Raw genomic sequence first — 17,005 nt, 5'->3', positions numbered from 1 at the left:
CCCTCCTCTGTTGCTCTCCCTGAGGTTTCTCCCATTTTTTCACCTTTAAACTGTGGGTTTTCTCTGGAAGTGTTTCCTTGATGTGAGGATCTAAGGATACAGGGTGTCGTTTTTCTCATACTGATATTCTGAACAATCTGTGCTGTTGTATTTGCTGTAAAGTGTCTCTACTGTAGGCTATTTTTATTATATGTACAGCACTTTGGCTCGACCAAAAATCGTTTATAAATGTAAATATAACTTGATTTGATGTTGGTGACCTCAGACCAAATCAGACCAAAAACCTTCCCAGTAATGACGGTTGCCTTAATCAAGCCCACTAGGACTGTTGGTGAGGGGAGTAATAACTTACAAGAGCTTTTTCTTTTGGCTTAAAGTGAGTCTTCTGGTGCACATCACTGGCACATTAAATAACATATTTGTGGATTACTCACCAATTATAAGTGACAGGAGGACACAACTAATGATGAGCCACCAATATGTCAATCCCCCATAAGCTTCCAGATGGAGCAGACCAGCGGAGCAGACCAATAGGAACTGCGCCTACCGTATGCTAGTGCAGCACTTGTCAATTATACCACACCATTTTTGCTAACTCATATTCATTCACTGAAATTGCAGTGCTGTATTTGGCTTTGGGCAGCATCTAGTGGACAATGTCTATATAAACAGTTTTAAAGAAATGATGATCACACTCACAGCACCACTAATAAAACATTGCTTTATATGTTTGATAATGTAGAACAAATACAGTCAAAGACTCAGTGCAACATCAAGCTGTAATAAATATGCATTCTTTAACTTAAACCACCAAATGGCGTTAATAAATAAAACTCAAATAAATAATCACAAATAAATAAATATTTTTGAGTTATGTGGATAAGAAAAACAATAGTCTGAATATGAAAGACCTTAAGTTTAAATTACACCGGAAAGACTTGCCTCCCACAGCCAGTGTGACAAGCAATGTCCAGTCAAAAACAGTCATTTGCAGTCTATGTGGCAAACTCTCATAAATAACATTCACGATAGAAGATCATTTACTCTGGAAACTGAAGAACAGAACAGACGTAAATTATCTCAAAGATTTTCCTCAGGAACACATTCACAGATAAATGTTGTGATATGGCTTTTAACAATAGGCTTCCATTCGTTAATAATACATCAAACTGACCTGCAACAGGGGCAGTTTGCCTAGTAAACCTAAAAGGAAGGCAGGTAATCAGGCTTATCTCTTAGACATGAATGATACCATGTCACGGTACCCATATATACGCTATTGTGAATTAGTGATATTTGATTTAAGGTGCAATCTTAGAGAGGATGGCAGTACATTTAAAAAAAAAAAAGAAGAAGTGTGTTGTCCCTTTTGTATTTTAAATGAATTGTGCAAAACAGTCTTTTCTGCATACCACAATTCTGTATCAAATCTATATTGTATATATATATATAAATTCACCAAACTTAATAATGTCATGGAATTTGCTTATGTGTAAGGTGATGTGGATATTCAAGTGGTGGGTTGAGAGACATGATCTAAAGCAAGACAGATTCACTGGAAGGAGAAGATATCTGGGATGCAATTTTGTACAATTCAATTTCCATTTTGACTACAGCATCTGACATTATAAAAAGATCTGTCAGGCCTCACTGGCTTCAAAGATGCAAAACCGACTCCATTTTAAAATTATTGTTGCTTTGTTTGGTCATTAAAAGGCCAGGCTATAGATCCTGGTGGAGGTCACTGTGTGAGAGAGGTTGGTAATGCTCCTCCATGCCTGACTTAGCTCGTTGTCTTTTAGCAACTAGTCTCTGGTAACGGGCCTGCTGCTGGTGATCTGGGTCCACATTTACCCAGCTGTTGGCCGTCCACTTCACACCACGCCTGACTGGGCATTCGCCATGCAGGGAATACTCATCCAGCTCTCCCATCCAACCTAGAGAAGACAGGGGAGAAGATCCCCACATTTAAACAATGGGTGATTTAAGGACAAGAGGACTTTATTAGCTAAAGTACTTTAATAAGACAGATTGTTGAAATTGGTTATCCCTTGTAATAGGAGTCACCCAGTCTTGTGCAACCCGATTAAATGAGGTGACATACAGAAATACATAAGCACTATTGGATAGTTAATATTATAATAATGAGGACAGAATACATGGAAATAGAGGTGGAAGAAAAAAGTAAATACATAACCTTCAGTCCATCAATGGCCGATTTTTCTTTGTAAATTCTGAAACAGATCCTTCTTCCCCTAGGATTCTTTTGTAATTGGTTTCCATAATTGATCTTGGTGATACATTTAGGTATTAAAACGGAGAACATTTTTTATGAAAGTCTGTCACCTCTGTAAAGTGTGTGCAAATGATACAGCTAAAAGCGTCTGTTCTTACCTCTGCCGTCAGAGAGATGGTTGTACCAGAGGAGAGCCGTGCCGACAGAAGGCTTCATTCTTATGTTCCCTCTGCCACATGTCTCCTTGGTGTCAGTCAAATCAACTCCATCTTGTACCAGTGCCTGGGACACAAAACAGTAAACAGCCAGTGTTTTATCATTTATTTTGGCACATTGTGTTAATTTAGGTTTCAGATTCCTTGTCACGGGTCAGCACTGTCTGTGTGTTGTCAGCAGCAATCAGACATGTACTGTTTTCATCATTTTCCAGTGGTGAAAGGAAAAGAGACGTTGCAGGTTAGTGAGTGATTTGTGAAAGCAAACCCACCTGCTCTTCATAGGTACGGTTGTCTGCCACAGGAAAGGTGGTTTCCCCACCTTCCTCTACAGAGCTGAGGTAGAACAACATGGTAAGATACCTGGGATAAAACAAGAGGGGGAAGAAGAAGAGAAACAGTTATTGTTATCAGCAGCACCATGAATACATTTGAAATCCATGACAATACATAAGAAAATACAAAAATCCTACTTTCAATACAGGCATTCATTTCTTAGTTTTTTCACCAAACTTAAAACAATTTGTATTTAAAATGTATTACAGTTGTGTTTATAAAGTAAAACAATTATCCAACCATTACACCAAAAATATAAACCCTCAAATAAATCAACTGAGAAAAATACATTTTTTTAAATGTGTGTATACGTCAGCATGATAAAGAGTGTATCTGGAAAGCTATTAAAAATGGCAAAGTAACTCAGTATAAACTGTATAGGAAATACATGTCATACCGGCAAGAGACCTCTGTGAGAGCAGATTTGTTCCCCGCCATCCGTGTGTGTGTGCAGGTGGTCTCTGATTGAGGAGGGCTGCTGTCATGGTGGGCATTACTGAAGTCTCCGTTCTCATAGCGAATCACCTGCAGAGGTTCACTCAGCTCGACCAATGTGGAAGGCAGCCGTGTCAGACTGATTAGTCTGATAAAAATACACAAGAGAGCAAAATTCAAGTAAATAAGAATCCATGAGTGTGTGGGCTACTATCAGAGGAGCTTGACAAAAAGTGTGTGCACAGTTACCTGTTCCTGAGGCTCTGCAGCACATGGTGGGAACCCGGGCCTTGGTAAAGCCACGTATTTTTGTTTCTCTGTTTGAACTGACTCCAGGGCTTCGCGCTTTGCTGTTGCCCCGGGCGCTGGGACACATCATAAACACGCCTAAAGTCCTCCAAGGTCAGCGTGCCTATCAGGAACACACACACCCACATTTTAGTAGAACATTCCTTCTTTTATGATTTCATTGGACCCTGAGACATACAATAAGTACAGTTCAAATATAATTTCATTGCTACAGACATGACTGGAGCCTTGGGACATTTTTTAACCAGTTTTTTCATTTCTGCAGTATCATGGTTCCAGTTCAGTTTAATTTAACAATAGATCAAATATGATAATTTATTGTTTGTTTGTGTTTTTTGTTATTTATTTTTCTCTTTGTACATACAATCAGTTAAAACCACTGTCTCATTTGTATATGTATATATTTTACTTTCCATTTCTAAATGACAAACACTGCATTGTCGAAACACAATAAAAAGGGTTTTGATCTGAATATATGATCATTTATTTTTACTTTATTGTCAGATCAAGTCTGAAAATGTTCTTGCATCACAGCAGCTCCCCTTGCAACATCAACATGGAGAAATATTAAGACAAGAAAGTAGGAGGCATTTAACATAACAATATCATCATGCTCAAGACCCTCTAACGTACATTTGACCTGGGATTTAACAGCGCATTTCATTTGAGAATTGACTGTAACAGCCTCAGTTCTCTCTTTTCCTTCATTCCTTCCCTATTGTCCAACCGTATTCTGTTACTCTCAGCTGAATGAATGTCTGTTCCCCTGGGAGACCGCGCCCCAGTCGCAACAATAGCCCTGGGTTGCCAGAGGAGAGGTGGCCTGGTAGGGGGGTGGGTTAACGAAAGAGTAGTGGAGGGGTACAGGGGATCCGGGGGAAATTAAGAAAAGGGGTTGGGGAATAATCCGTTTTTAATGAGATAGGATGAGGCACATCCGGACTGGGATGTGTGCTACGCCTGACACAATGGCATCAGGTCAAAACGATGTCAACCCTCTTCCGGGAACTGCCACTCACAACAATCGCACGCAAGCACAGCCACCCGTCAGACACTTGCCAATACACAACCACCGCAAAAACACTGAATAAAAGTGCCATTAATTTCTCCTGGTAACCTAGAAATCACATTCAACTTCCTATTCAAAGTGAATAGTTGCTGTACTGTATGTAATGTGTGTCACAGAAATCCTTCCTGGTTATTAACTGATGCATTTATTTATTTTTTAATCTGTGTCTCAACTTAGCATCAACTAAGATGGCGCCGCGGTTCGCTGCCTCAGTGTTGTGGTGCGCTCGGTTTTGTCTTGTTTTATGCGTTAATTCAGTTCATAACTTTTTTTTTCTTTAAATATTGTCTTTATTTTTTATTTGTCAAAAGTCTTAGCTTTTAAAAAAATTCTACTTTTTTTTTTGCTTACATATTCTAATTTGTGTGTCTCTGTATGCACCACTTATACCAAAACAATTCCTCATACGTTTCATTTCAGGGCACATTCAGTCTTTTATAAACTCATATTGCCCCAAAACGTAACCTTTACTGATGCAGTGCTCTATATGGAAAGAGTCAGAACAGTCATACATGTACTGAAACACACTCGGGGGAAACACATACAAGCCACAGAAGCACTAACCTGTTGGGCAGGCTTCCAGTCCGGTGAGTATCTGCCGTAAATTGTCTGGGTTCAACCAAGTTCCATCTTGAGAGCGCGAGTGACTCACAATCTGGGGGAAGGAGCGAAATCTTTATCTCATTTCAATGTCATCTAATTTTGTATTACTTAGAATATATTTTTCCTGGAAATCTATTTCCCTCCTACAGCTCTGTGGCATACACAATCAATCAATCTCTCTCTCTGTCGTTACCTCCTCATGCTGCAGCAGCCCATCCTGGTTTAGGTCCAACAGACTGAAGACCTCGTCTGTGCTGAGAGAAAGTAGAGGCTGGTTGGACTCCTCTTGTTCCTTGCTGGGTGTTGTTGTCTGGCTCTCCATCAGACCCTTGAGCTGAGCCAGCTGCACCACCACACGGCATTCCTGCTCTGACAGGAAGCCAGGGATCTCTGACAGGAACAGGAAGAAGAAAAGAGGCACATTTTAGGTTATATGCTGCCAATACATTTCAAAGATGATTCTAATGTGAAATGGAGATACATATCTTTCCATTACACATTATGTGGAATCTGTGAAGAAAATGTTTTTCCCGGTGAAATTTATTTTGTCACCGATTCTTAAAAGCATAAATTATTGCAACGCTATGTAGCCAAATTCCCAATTACGGAAATGAAAGGCTTGCATTATCATATTACCAGCAGGCCTTTTGTCTACCCAAGATTAAGAGTGAGGATCAAGGATATATAATCTATCAAAGAGAGTGTCCTGGGGAGTATGCTGCCCTGATCAAAAGAATGCAGTTTCACCTTTTGTGCAGAGGGATTCACACGTGAAGATTAGGCAGTCGTGATAAGATTAATTGATAAAATGAAGACCAACTTGTTTCCACACTTTGATATTGATGTCTATGATATCAATTTAAAACTATTTAAGCATTTCTCAAGTCTGTCCCACTAAAACCTGTGCACACAAACATGGAACTTTTACTGCACACCTGAGACAGTGAGACTTTTTTAAGTGGATTAGAAAATATTCAAAGTGCAGGCTTGATCTGTCAGACTAAATGGATTACTTTAGATTGCTTAACAAAACCTTTCAGTGGGAAGGGGCCATTATGTTTGATCAGTGTAATCTAACAGTATGATCAGGATGTGTAGGCCCTAAAAAGCAAGACAAATCCCTTATACTACTTATCAAAGTTAATTATTAAACACTTTCTCATTGAAACACAGACTGATAAAAAGCAAATAGGTTAAGCACCTCTCATTTAATCTGTGTCTAGAAAATAAACTAAGATCATGCCCGGATGCTAAATTAAATTGAATATACATGCTGTAGTAAAACAGACTAGCGGGAAGCAGGGGAAGGGAAACATAGGTCCTTCATGTGATATACTGTAACAGTTCAATGTGAGGGAAAAAACACTTTATTTGGAAGAAACAGCTGGATGCCAATTCATTATAGCTTTTCTTCTTGCATGTTTTAGTAGGTGTTTAATAATAATAATTTCAATTTATATAGCGCCTTTCATGAAACCCAAGGACGCTTTAAGCTCAGAAACTCGTAAGTGGATGTATATATAAACCGTGTATGTAGTAAGTACAATCTATTCCCCTCTGTCATTCCCAGTGAGCCATTTGTGGTATAGGTTATCTAAGGGGAACGTTTAATGAGTGATAACACCAGACTTCTCCCAGAGGAGGGTGGAAACAGAGCAAGCTTCTAGGAGTCAGTAATTGCTGATATTAATTTGTTAAAATCAGTAAGAAAATATATATTTTGTGTATTTTGTTTCCAATTAAATCTTCTATTCTTATGAGTTATTGTGTTCTGTGACAATTCACATCAAAATAGGTAATCAATCTCAACATCTATCTATTTTTCTAAATTCCTAAAAGCAAAACATCCTATTTTATGTATTCTATTAGATACATTTTTGAGTTATTGTGATCCAAGTGTGAATGTACAAATTACTGTGTCATGGTTGTCTGTTGTTCTCTTTCAGCGATCCGTTCATGCCTGTCAGTCATTCTCCCCTCTTAATAAAAGGCTTCCGGCAGGTTGGCTGATGTACAGTAGAGACCTTGTTTGTCACCAGTGTCTTTGACATTGTACCAACTTGGTTAATCCCTATTGTCCAGTCAAGCCTCATTAATGTGGATAACTGATATGAATGAAGGGGGCCTGAACGTTCCTCTTCTCCCTCCCACCACTGTCTCTTCCTCCCCCGGAAAGGAAGTGACCTGCTTGTCTGAACAGTATTCAGGCCATGGCTACACAGCACGACAACACAAATTGTGTTTGTGTCCTAAACACGTTTGTGTGTGTGAACACACACAAAAAAGTAATCGGTACTTTCAGAGCTGAAAGTACTGATTATTTTCAGTATTGTTCAATTTGCAGATTCTTCTCTAACTAGTTACTTTTTCATCTGGTAAAAAAACAAAAAATTTTATGACCAACAACAAAAAGGCCAAAGTGTTCAGTTTAGTTGAATTGATGATGAGGAAAAATAATATGTATGTTGATTATTTTCTCTTGAAGGGTTGTAGCTCTGGAGTTTAGTCTTATTTTTCCCAACCTATTATGGGCATATCCTGTCTCTCATGAGCAATAATACATACATACATACATTTGTTGTACTCTAAACAGGAAAGTGCAGGGCAAAGAGGTCAGGCTGGGAGAAGGTGGTTAAGTGCGAGTTGGAGCAAAATGCAGGATGGAATAGATTTTTACTCCACGAGAGCCAGGAACTTCCTCAATACAAGCTGTGAGGATTGCAATCCCAAATCATCCACCTTACTGATCTAAGCCCTGTCAAAACACACTTAAATCTGCAAGTGGATCCACATCTCTTATAACATATTTATTCGCGCCCCACCCCTTCTCCCTCCGCCTCCCCTTACCCATTCCTATGCAAATCACCGCCCACTATAAATACACCTATTCTGCTGCCCTGTCCTGCATTGTCACACAGTGATTCGCTCAAGAGAACACTTCAGGATATCTCCTTTTTTTCTAACCTCTGCCCCAGGATGCCTGCAGTGCTCTGCCCTTATTTAATCAGAAAGTCTTCTCCTCCAGCCTCCCTACTATTTCTCTTTCTGCTCGCCGGGCTAAGCAGCACAATAGCGCTTGGTAGAGTAAGGGCAGGGCTGGAGGGACGAGCGAGGGCTGAGGGAAGGGTTAGATCTGGAGTAAAAAACAAAAGCGGGGACAGGGCAAGTATTGAGGGCAACACCGAAACTGGATTTGGAGATATTCGTGTTTCTAGACCAAGAGCTGCAGCAGGAGAGGATGTTGAGGAGTGGGGGGAGCCTGATACTACTACTGGCTACAGGTCCATGCTTTCTATAGGTGAGGGTGGACTATGGGAGCCCCGCAGTTCCTCTCGCTGTGTCCCTATCCTATCAGGCATGGCCTTGTGCCAAAACATTGGATATGACACTATGAGGATGCCCAACCTTCTGGGACACGAGTCTCCAGCTGAAGCTGTACAACAGAGCGCCAGCTGGTTGCCACTACTGGCCAGAGAGTGCCACCCCGATGCCCGCATATTCCTCTGCTCTCTCTTTGCACCCATCTGCCTCGACAGGTAAGTACACAAAAAAGCTTTATTCTGTGAAATATATTGTCAATTCTACTTTTGATGGGAACTGTCAAGTACACATGACAGTGCTCACAAGGTATTATATGGAAACGTTTGCCATTGTTGTGGTGTGCTAGCCAGGATTAAAGTTAAAACCACACTTACAGTAGGCTGAGCATGATCAGTAATGACTAGTATCAACAGTTAACACATTTAAAGCTATGCAAATTGGGGCTAGTATCTGAGAGGCCCTGATTTTAGACAGAAACTAAGCCATCAAAGGACTTCAATCTCCTTATGTCACATTAGCACCTCTCTGTTTACAAAAACAAGCAACCAAATTTGATTTAATCTCATCTTGTTTGCTCCCCACCAGTTCATGATTGTTTCAAATCCTTTTATCTATTCAAAGCTGACAATGTTCTTCTCTGCATCTTTTCTTTATTAGGTTTATATCGCCTTGTAAAAGTTTGTGCGAATCTGTACGGGACAGCTGTGCACCAATCATGAGTTGTTATGGCTACCCCTGGCCAGAAATACTGCGCTGTGACCAGTATCCTGCAGACCACCTCATGTGTATCTCCTCTATCACCAACAGCACTGTTCACACAGGGGGGCGAAGAGGTAAGCAGCTGGCTAAATAGAGACATTTGGTAGAGTTGACTTTATTTAGTTGTTGATTCAATTAGTGTTTTAACCCTTTCAGCACCTCAGGCAAGCTGTCGGGATTGCGAGCTGGAAGAGGCCTCCTCTTCAAAAGACATACTGGAGACATTTTGTAGAAGTGATTTTGGTGAGTAATAATCTTCTTATATGTCCTGTCTCCTAAGTTTTACATTCATTTTGGACAATTCATTGACATACTAACCATTATTAAGTTGATGCCAATCTTGTTTTTATTTATCTTCTTTCCTCCTAGTTCTGAAACTGCGTCTAAAACGTCTCAAGGACAGCCTAGTTAGCCTGTCTCAGTTCTCGCTGGCTGCAAAGCTGGATGTTCTAAAGCATGGACCACTGTTAGGAGGGGAGATCCGGTCCCGCATCGAGCTGTGGCTGGAGAGGGATGCCACCTGTTTAAGGAACATGACGCGACACCACCCACGGGGCGGGACCTTCCTGGTGACAGGCACAGTGCAGGGGGAGCGCCTGGTGGTCATTAAGGCTTTCGCCTGGCATAGACGACACAAGAACCTGAAGGCAGCTGCGCGCAAATGGAAACATCACAGATGCAGGAGCTAGGTTTTATGTGCATGGTTAGAATTATGATTCAAATAAGCTGTGGAGATAGCATTAAACAGATATGCAGAAATGACAGAAATTGAATGAAAGGACAGCATTTACATTTCAACTGAATGATGATGGTCAATTATGCTTGGTCTATCATTTAAAAATCCATTGTTAACCTGTCTGGTTATGGAGGAGATAATATGCCGTCATATGGTCACAAAGGAGCCCATAAAGTACCAACACTGTCTCTAAGGCAGTAGCATTCAAAGAAAGAAATATGTTAAATAGAAAATTGTACATATCTGTGAATTTTAAGTATATATTGCTAGTTTATATTTGTATGGCTTTGAGAACAAAATAAATGTTGTGTTCTAAATCCTAAAGAAATGCAATTTATTTATGAACCGCAGATCAAACCCTTAGACCACTTTGCTCTTACCAAACAGCAGAGGTTTCAGGCTCATCGTCCTCATCTCATGTGTTCGGTCTGGCAGGAGGGACACCTGCTGAACATGACCCACCTGCAGATGGACAAGAAGCATTGTCAACACACTCATAATCAGCGGGAATAAATGCAATCTAGAAATTGCTATAGCAGCTCAATATTACATTGCACTCTGATGAATCTAAACTGCAAAATTACAGTCAATCAATGACCGTCATTTACATTTCAGATGTGATTGACAGGGCTGTTGATTACAGCGGTTGGTGATTATGTGTGATTATTAGCCAGAGTGGGAGTAGAAAATAATTCCTGACACTGTCACAGATGTTTTTGTTTTGTTGTTTTAATTATATTAGTCCTACAACTTAATATACTTTTAATGCAAACTATGAGTAACCATATTGTTTTTTAAGATTCCATATATTGTATTGTCATACAGTACATACAGGCAGTTGCACTGTACAATAAATGAGTATGTTCAGATGTCAGCACCTAAATATAAAGAAACTATAAATACATATAAGAACATCTAAAAAAAATAAACTGACAAAAAAAATCCTGTTCCAGAATAAAAGTGCACAATGTGCGTGCATAAAAAAAAAAAAAGATATATAAACCGCAGAGTACGGTGTATAAATATATAAATAAGCATTAAAATAGAGAGATATAACAATATGAATATACATGTAACAGGATGGGTATCAGTGTGTAAAACAATAGAGGGACAGCGAGTGTTAGGGCTGATGATCATGAATAGGATCATGTGAGGGGAGGGGTCCTTCTGATGGAAAAAAAACCTATTGACTGTAGTACTAGTCACTGTAGGATTTCCCCCAGTGAGTTGAAATGGTATATTTCATCGTAGTGTTATGATAACAGTTTTCTTACCCGTATCCCCTCAATGCGAGGGAGACCGAGACTCTGACTGTAGTCCTCCACGTGCAGATCGCTTGCAGCGGGGTCAGGATGGGGCAAAGCGGCTCCTCTGTCGCTGACTGAGGCTGAGGGGGCTCCGTCTCCACTAACAAGTTCCCCGGGCCCGTTGTTATAGTGCACATACAGCAGCAGGCCGATCACATTCAGGATGTACACATGGAAGAAGACCATGACTACAGCGAAATAAGCCCGAGAGCACACGCTACTTCTCTGGATGTTCATCCGACTGGAGCGAAACTTGGCTTCGGGGGCCGATGGTTGATCCTCGTCGCCGCAGTCGCCACCATGCTGCTCCAGTAAATCTTCCAGAGAGTCTTCCATTTTCGCACCAAAGGACCGCACTGGCACACTGGAGGTATTTATTTACAGGGTAGCGTTACTGCCCATCACTTTGCAGCTGTTTGGTAGCATTAGCTGGCTGCTTGACGTTAGCAATGCTAGCTAGCTACGGGGACAACCACTCTGCAAACCCCTGGCGTTTTCGATTAAAAAAACGTCGCTGTCTTCTCTGCTTCTTTTACACAAACAAACAGGGCACTTCAGAGTGAATATGCAAGTATGGCGACAGTCGTTTTCGTTGATGCATAAATGTGTCATCATTCCCTAAAATCCCCTAATCCTGTGTTGCTAGTTTAACTGACTGGAGCGCTGCCCCTGACAACCTGCCTAACAACAACGGGCAAACAAACAAACGACAGCACCGTTACTTAGCTCTTTCAGTAAACGGTTAGCGCCCTCTAACGGTCAACGCCAGAGCAACAATATGGACCATTGACCTTTTAACATGCATAGAAGAGGTGGAGTCAAAGAATAATATCCTCCATAAAGGTGTATTTTCTGTACTTTTACCAAAGTCAAATGTTATTACATACGTTTTCCTTGTAGTTGAGTCATATAACATTGGTGTATTTGTACAATGTTTCGATTTGTATAACCAATGGGCCTGGTAGTGGAGTAGTATGCATTATGTTCCTTATGTGAAATATAATTTTGAAGTAACATATAGAAATAAGTACAAGTACCTCGTTTTTTTTTAATAAAACAATTACAGGAGGGAAAGTGTTCAGTATTGTCCATTCATGTTTAAATTGGGGGAACTAGAGTAGAGCTTTTTTTTTTTTAAAAGGCCACCCCTTAATCCTAAATATGTTCTTGGACCCTGCACCCCTAATTTGTTTAAATAATCTTAAATATGTCAGATACATTTTTTGGTCATGGGAAACCACAGCAAATAAACATTTTTACAGGCTGCATTCTTCATATGTAAAATATGTGGAGGGCCCACCTAATCTACTATTACTAATTATATTCAAATGTGGACAAATTGAGGCTTAAAAATATGAGATGATCCATAATCTTCAGTGTGGTTAGCTATGAATCTTCCAAAACTGTGCAACAGTAGCTACAATAGGCCCACGCAAACTACAGAACACTGGTGCTTTGGGAACACTCAAATGATTTAATTCCCATTTAAAATCAGGAGACTAAATACGAACATTATGTGTGTGTGTGTGTGTGTGTGTGTGTGTGTGTGTGTGTGTGTGTGTGTGTGTGTGTGTGTGTGTGTGTGTGTGTGTGTGTGTGTGTGTGTGTGTGTGTGTGTGTGTGTGTGTGTGTGTGTGTGTGTGTGTGTGTGTGTGTGTGTGTGTGTGTGTCATACTTGTCAACCCTCCCGATTTTCGCGGGAGACTCCCGATTTCATTGCCCTCTCCCCGGTTTCCTCCCGGGATCATATTTCTCCCGATTTCTGACAAAATCAGATTTACTCACGACTGTTTCCACTCTGACTTTAATACACCATTGTTTGGTTTCCACTCTTTAGCAGTGCGCGCAATTCAAAGTTTGAGAGGGTGAGGAAGATGAAAACTGAACAAGAATCGACAACTCCACCCTCTGCTCACTCCTTTCCTGTAAAATACAGGTCCAGCCCACACATATGCTCCATGGCGCTACAGGCATTGCCCTTACAACCACAATAAGCATGTACATGTTAATCTACAGCTCCGGCGTTCCACTAGCACCGGAGTCTCCACCTGCAGACAACTACTGTAGCGTCACCTTGGATACGAGTCCAAACAACTCACAGACACACAAGCCAGGGCGCTGACATGGCGCCCTTTGAGCATCAGATCTGACGACGCTGATTGGCTGAAATTATGTTTCGGCGGCATAGTTTACAGATAGCAACAGTCAGCTTGTTGGCTGCTGCTGCTCTGGCTGAGGGCTCCTTTCTACAGCCCAGACCAGAGAGGGTAATGATGCACGCTGCGGCCAGGCAGGAAACATGTGACTTATCAGTAACTTTAGACATCGTAAAACTATTTTAAACGAGATTTTATTGTAGATTATACATTTTACTGATACCAATTATATAATATTTACCTTGTTCATTCAAAAAAAAAATATATATATATTTTTTTTAATATATTTTTTTAATTTATTTTACATTTTTAATGACAATCAAACATGTGGGAAGAGGGTGGGCGGCGCCCCTAGCGCCCCTATGGGCCGGCCGCCACTGGGTGGCAGTAAAGTCCAGACCAGCAGGCAGATTGTTCTTCATCAACTGCGTTTGCTGTGTCATCTGTGATTCCTGACGTAATTGTTATGGATCTTGGTGTTTCCCGGGAAAAAAGTGTTCACTTTATGTTATATCACTTTTATTTAATTCAAACATATATTTGAAGCACGTTATTGAAAAATGGTGTCAGTACTCAGAGTACCCAATAAGGTAGTAGCCATTTTACATCAAAGGGAGAATACCTAGGCATGTTAATTCATGTAAATGGGCTCTAATTAAATGTAATGCAGTTGACCCACCCAACTCATCTTGTGTTTTATATGCTGGTGGCCATTAATTTATCTAATGTGTAGGCTACATCCTTTTTTTCTCAATTCCGGGACCTTAGGAAATGTATTTTCACTAAACTTGGCAATATTCCTTTATATTTTTGACTCACTGATACCAACTAAGCAGTGGAGGATCACTGTTGAATTTCCATAATTTTCAGATGCATTATTCACCAGGAATTTCTCTGAGGTTTTTAAAATGGGAATGGGGCTTGGATAATTCAGGCTAATTTCCCCGGTGACATCGCCCCTCAAATTAATCAGTTTGACCCTTTATATACAGTCTATGGTTTGACCCACCTTTTTTGTTTTTACAAAGAGAGAGAAAGAGAGTTGGGGGTGGAGGTTAGAGAGTACACACATTCAAAGTCTCGCACACGCACACACACACACACACACACACACACACACACACACACACACACACACACACACACACACACACACACACACACACACACACACAAACTCTCACACACCCCTTGCGGTGTTTTCCGGGATCACGCCACTGCTTCCACTTGGGATCCACACAGCAGCAGCGATATGGCTGATCATCACCAGACGGGACGGTGCTGTTTATAAGCGAAAGTTAAGACAAATAGTGCATTATTACGGTTCAACGATGCACTTCTCAGGGCGACGGGACACTGCAATACACCGTATCATCCAGGGATAATATTTACCCGAGTGGTAGTAGATAATCTGGTGTATTTTACAGCAAAATAGTTGGAGGAACTTGTCGCAGTGGATTCATCCCAGCGTGCTGCCTGGATTACCATACTGAAGTGGAACAATAGTCCCTTGCTGCAGAAACACTAGCAGGTCAGTGGAAGCGGCATTTGTGTTTGTTTATGTCTTAACTCCACGTTTTGATCGTGTTACCACAATGTTGGGACAGCAAGCAGTCATAGCCCGATTGTCCAATCAACCTGACATTGCAGGTGGACTTATTTTCCGTCTGATTAAACAAAACAAAGGTATTTTGATGATTTTGACGGGGTTATACTGCATGGATGTGCCTCTATGTGGAACTGATGGGGGGGGGGGGGGGTACTGGGGACCCGTGATAGGCTACACATATCACTGCAAACCCCGAATCGCTGTAGGAAAGTGACACCACAGCAGACAAACCGTGTTAAATAGAGATAAGGACACCATAGACCGAGTGAAATGTATTTAACATATTACAATGATTTCGTGTTCCTAACCAATGTTTATACCCAAGCATAACATCGGGATACTCTCAGAGGTGATTCCAGTGCTATACACATTGAGTTTGTTAGCCGGTAACTTTTCTTTGCTCTGCCTGACTCTCCTCCTGCCGGATACTAGCGTCAGGAAAACACGGCGAGAGAATCTGACCGAAAACACAAAAGGCCTGAAAGGTAGAGGAATCTCTGCCAGGCAGGCAGGCCCGACACGAACTACGATTTTGGATATAGTCCCGTGACATTTGTCGTGCTTGTTGCCCACGTATGTGCGCTGAGCCTGCAGTCAAGTCTAGTTACACGGGATATTGTCAGGACACTAGCTCGTCCGCAAATGTGACAGTACAGTCCTGCGGTCACGCACTGTGGTATATTTCCTCGTGGATGATCGCCGATTGCAATCCGTGTAACACCAACATAGGATGAACAGTTAGTGCCTTAATACAAAATAATGTAGGCGAACACATAATTTCTCAGCGGAGTGTTTGGAATGACATTTAGCTCTAAATTATTCAGATAAACACTCCGTGTGGGATGTCCGGGTCGAAAATCATGCGCATCCGCCTTTGCCTTTCCGATACAACACGATTGAACCATCTCTTATCATTCTGCACTTTCAGCCCCGAGTTATTACTCTCATTGTATTTGATTTAATGTATAACAGTCTTTTATAATGGCAATTGGATTACAGTTTTGGTAAGGGCTTCGACAAGAGTATCGAAAAACACTACGAATGTATGACTTTAAAAAAAAAACAACTATTTGTATGCCAAGCGAGGCTTCTTGCATGAGTTAATGTTCGCTGTAATGTCCTGAAACCAATTAGGCCTTCTGTGTTACCAGTGGCAAATGATGCACCTGTATCTGTGTATTTTGGATTGTTTCTACAGATTGGCAATTGCTGTCCTCCAAATTAAATAATTAAGGCTAAAAATGTAATGTAAAAGTTTGGTCTGGTGTACACAACACTTAACAGGGATGTAATGACTATGTGTATTTTTGCATACATCTGCTATAGATAGCAGAATATTTAATTTAATTGAATGAGACTGGTTTAAGCCAGACCTCCCCAAACAAATTTGAGGGGGACACTTTCTTTCCTTCCTCCTCTCGTGGCTGAGAATGGCATTTCAGATATTTTGCCTTGTCTTTTTTTCCATCTTGTGCTTTGGCTCTTTCAGTTATCTTCTTTCCACAATTCCTTCTTCTCATCTAACTCTGGAGATTTAGGTTAAGTGGCAGAAGAGCTTATAAAGAGATGATCAACTTTGTTGGTTTACGCGTGTGATTGTGTGGATGTGTGTAGGATTCTGTAGGTGGGCAGATTTGTGCATTAGTCATGCATCCTCAGGCAGGCCGCCACGCAAAGCTATGTTTGGAGTGCCACTGAGTGTCCATTCCACTCTGCCACATTGTATATGAGTGTATGCATGTGTATGATTCATGTGCCAATGAATTACAGCAGAATGCTCATTTGTTTTTATGAAACAAGGAAAGAAAGGCAGAAGCAACATTAGATCTTGGCCTGAGTCTTGGCCAAGCTGTTGAAAATGTCCCTTCTGTACTGATAAAAGTAATTTATGTTATTGTTTGTTTCTACATGTGT

The 17,005-nt window shown here is 40.9% G+C and overlaps 3 protein-coding genes across 4 annotated transcripts in view; 2 read left to right on the top strand and 1 right to left on the bottom strand.

Moving 5' to 3' along the window:
- Positions 1-707: 707 nt before the first annotated feature.
- On the bottom strand, positions 708-12,034 carry LOC117449683 (transmembrane prolyl 4-hydroxylase-like). The gene is made up of 9 exons (XM_034087498.2): positions 11,294-12,034; positions 10,400-10,481; positions 5,397-5,593; positions 5,165-5,255; positions 3,472-3,634; positions 3,185-3,370; positions 2,724-2,814; positions 2,395-2,518; positions 708-1,937 (listed from the first exon to the last, which is right to left on the bottom strand). Exons 1-9 carry the CDS (start codon positions 11,660-11,662, stop codon positions 1,723-1,725), a joined length of 1,518 nt encoding a protein of 505 aa, XP_033943389.1. The 5' UTR covers positions 11,663-12,034; the 3' UTR covers positions 708-1,722.
- On the top strand, positions 8,135-10,309 carry LOC117449684 (secreted frizzled-related protein 5). Its single transcript, XM_034087499.1, has 4 exons — positions 8,135-8,739; positions 9,182-9,357; positions 9,440-9,526; positions 9,653-10,309. The coding sequence occupies exons 1-4, from the start codon at positions 8,180-8,182 to the stop codon at positions 9,970-9,972; spliced, it is 1,143 nt and encodes a 380-aa protein (XP_033943390.1). The 5' UTR covers positions 8,135-8,179; the 3' UTR covers positions 9,973-10,309.
- The window catches only part of LOC117449681 (cyclin-dependent kinase 17-like), a 44,427-nt gene continuing 39,047 nt past the window's right edge, over positions 11,626-17,005 (top strand). Inside the window, exon 1 of one of the 2 annotated variants that reach the window (XM_034087491.1) lies at positions 11,626-11,696. The gene's annotated coding sequence lies outside the window, so the exon portion shown is untranslated. Of the gene's footprint in view, positions 11,697-14,714; positions 15,014-17,005 lie in introns of those variants that run through there. The other variant, XM_034087490.2, reaches the window with a different exon arrangement.

Source organism: Pseudochaenichthys georgianus, chromosome 7 (genome assembly GCF_902827115.2).
Source record: "Pseudochaenichthys georgianus chromosome 7, fPseGeo1.2, whole genome shotgun sequence".
In the NCBI taxonomy this organism is placed as follows: domain Eukaryota; kingdom Metazoa; phylum Chordata; class Actinopteri; order Perciformes; family Channichthyidae; genus Pseudochaenichthys; species Pseudochaenichthys georgianus.
Note: the sequence above shows the minus strand (reverse complement) of the source record. Positions and strands in the feature narration are given on the sequence as shown.

Coding starts and splice junctions, on each gene's coding strand:
- LOC117449684 (XM_034087499.1), top strand. CDS start 8,180: ATGCCTGCAGTGCTCTGCCCTTATTTAATCAGAAAGTCTTCTCCTCCA. Junction 9,358..9,439: donor TCACACAGGGGGGCGAAGAG/GTAAGCAGCTGG, acceptor TAACCCTTTCAG/CACCTCAGGCAAGCTGTCGG. Junction 9,527..9,652: donor ATTTTGTAGAAGTGATTTTG/GTGAGTAATAAT, acceptor CTTTCCTCCTAG/TTCTGAAACTGCGTCTAAAA.
- LOC117449683 (XM_034087498.2), bottom strand. CDS start 11,662: ATGGAAGACTCTCTGGAAGATTTACTGGAGCAGCATGGTGGCGACTGC. Junction 5,594..10,399: donor CCTGAAACCTCTGCTGTTTG/GTAAGAGCAAAG, acceptor TGTTCCTGTCAG/AGATCCCTGGCTTCCTGTCA. Junction 1,938..2,394: donor CCATCTCTCTGACGGCAGAG/GTAAGAACAGAC, acceptor TGTCTTCTCTAG/GTTGGATGGGAGAGCTGGAT.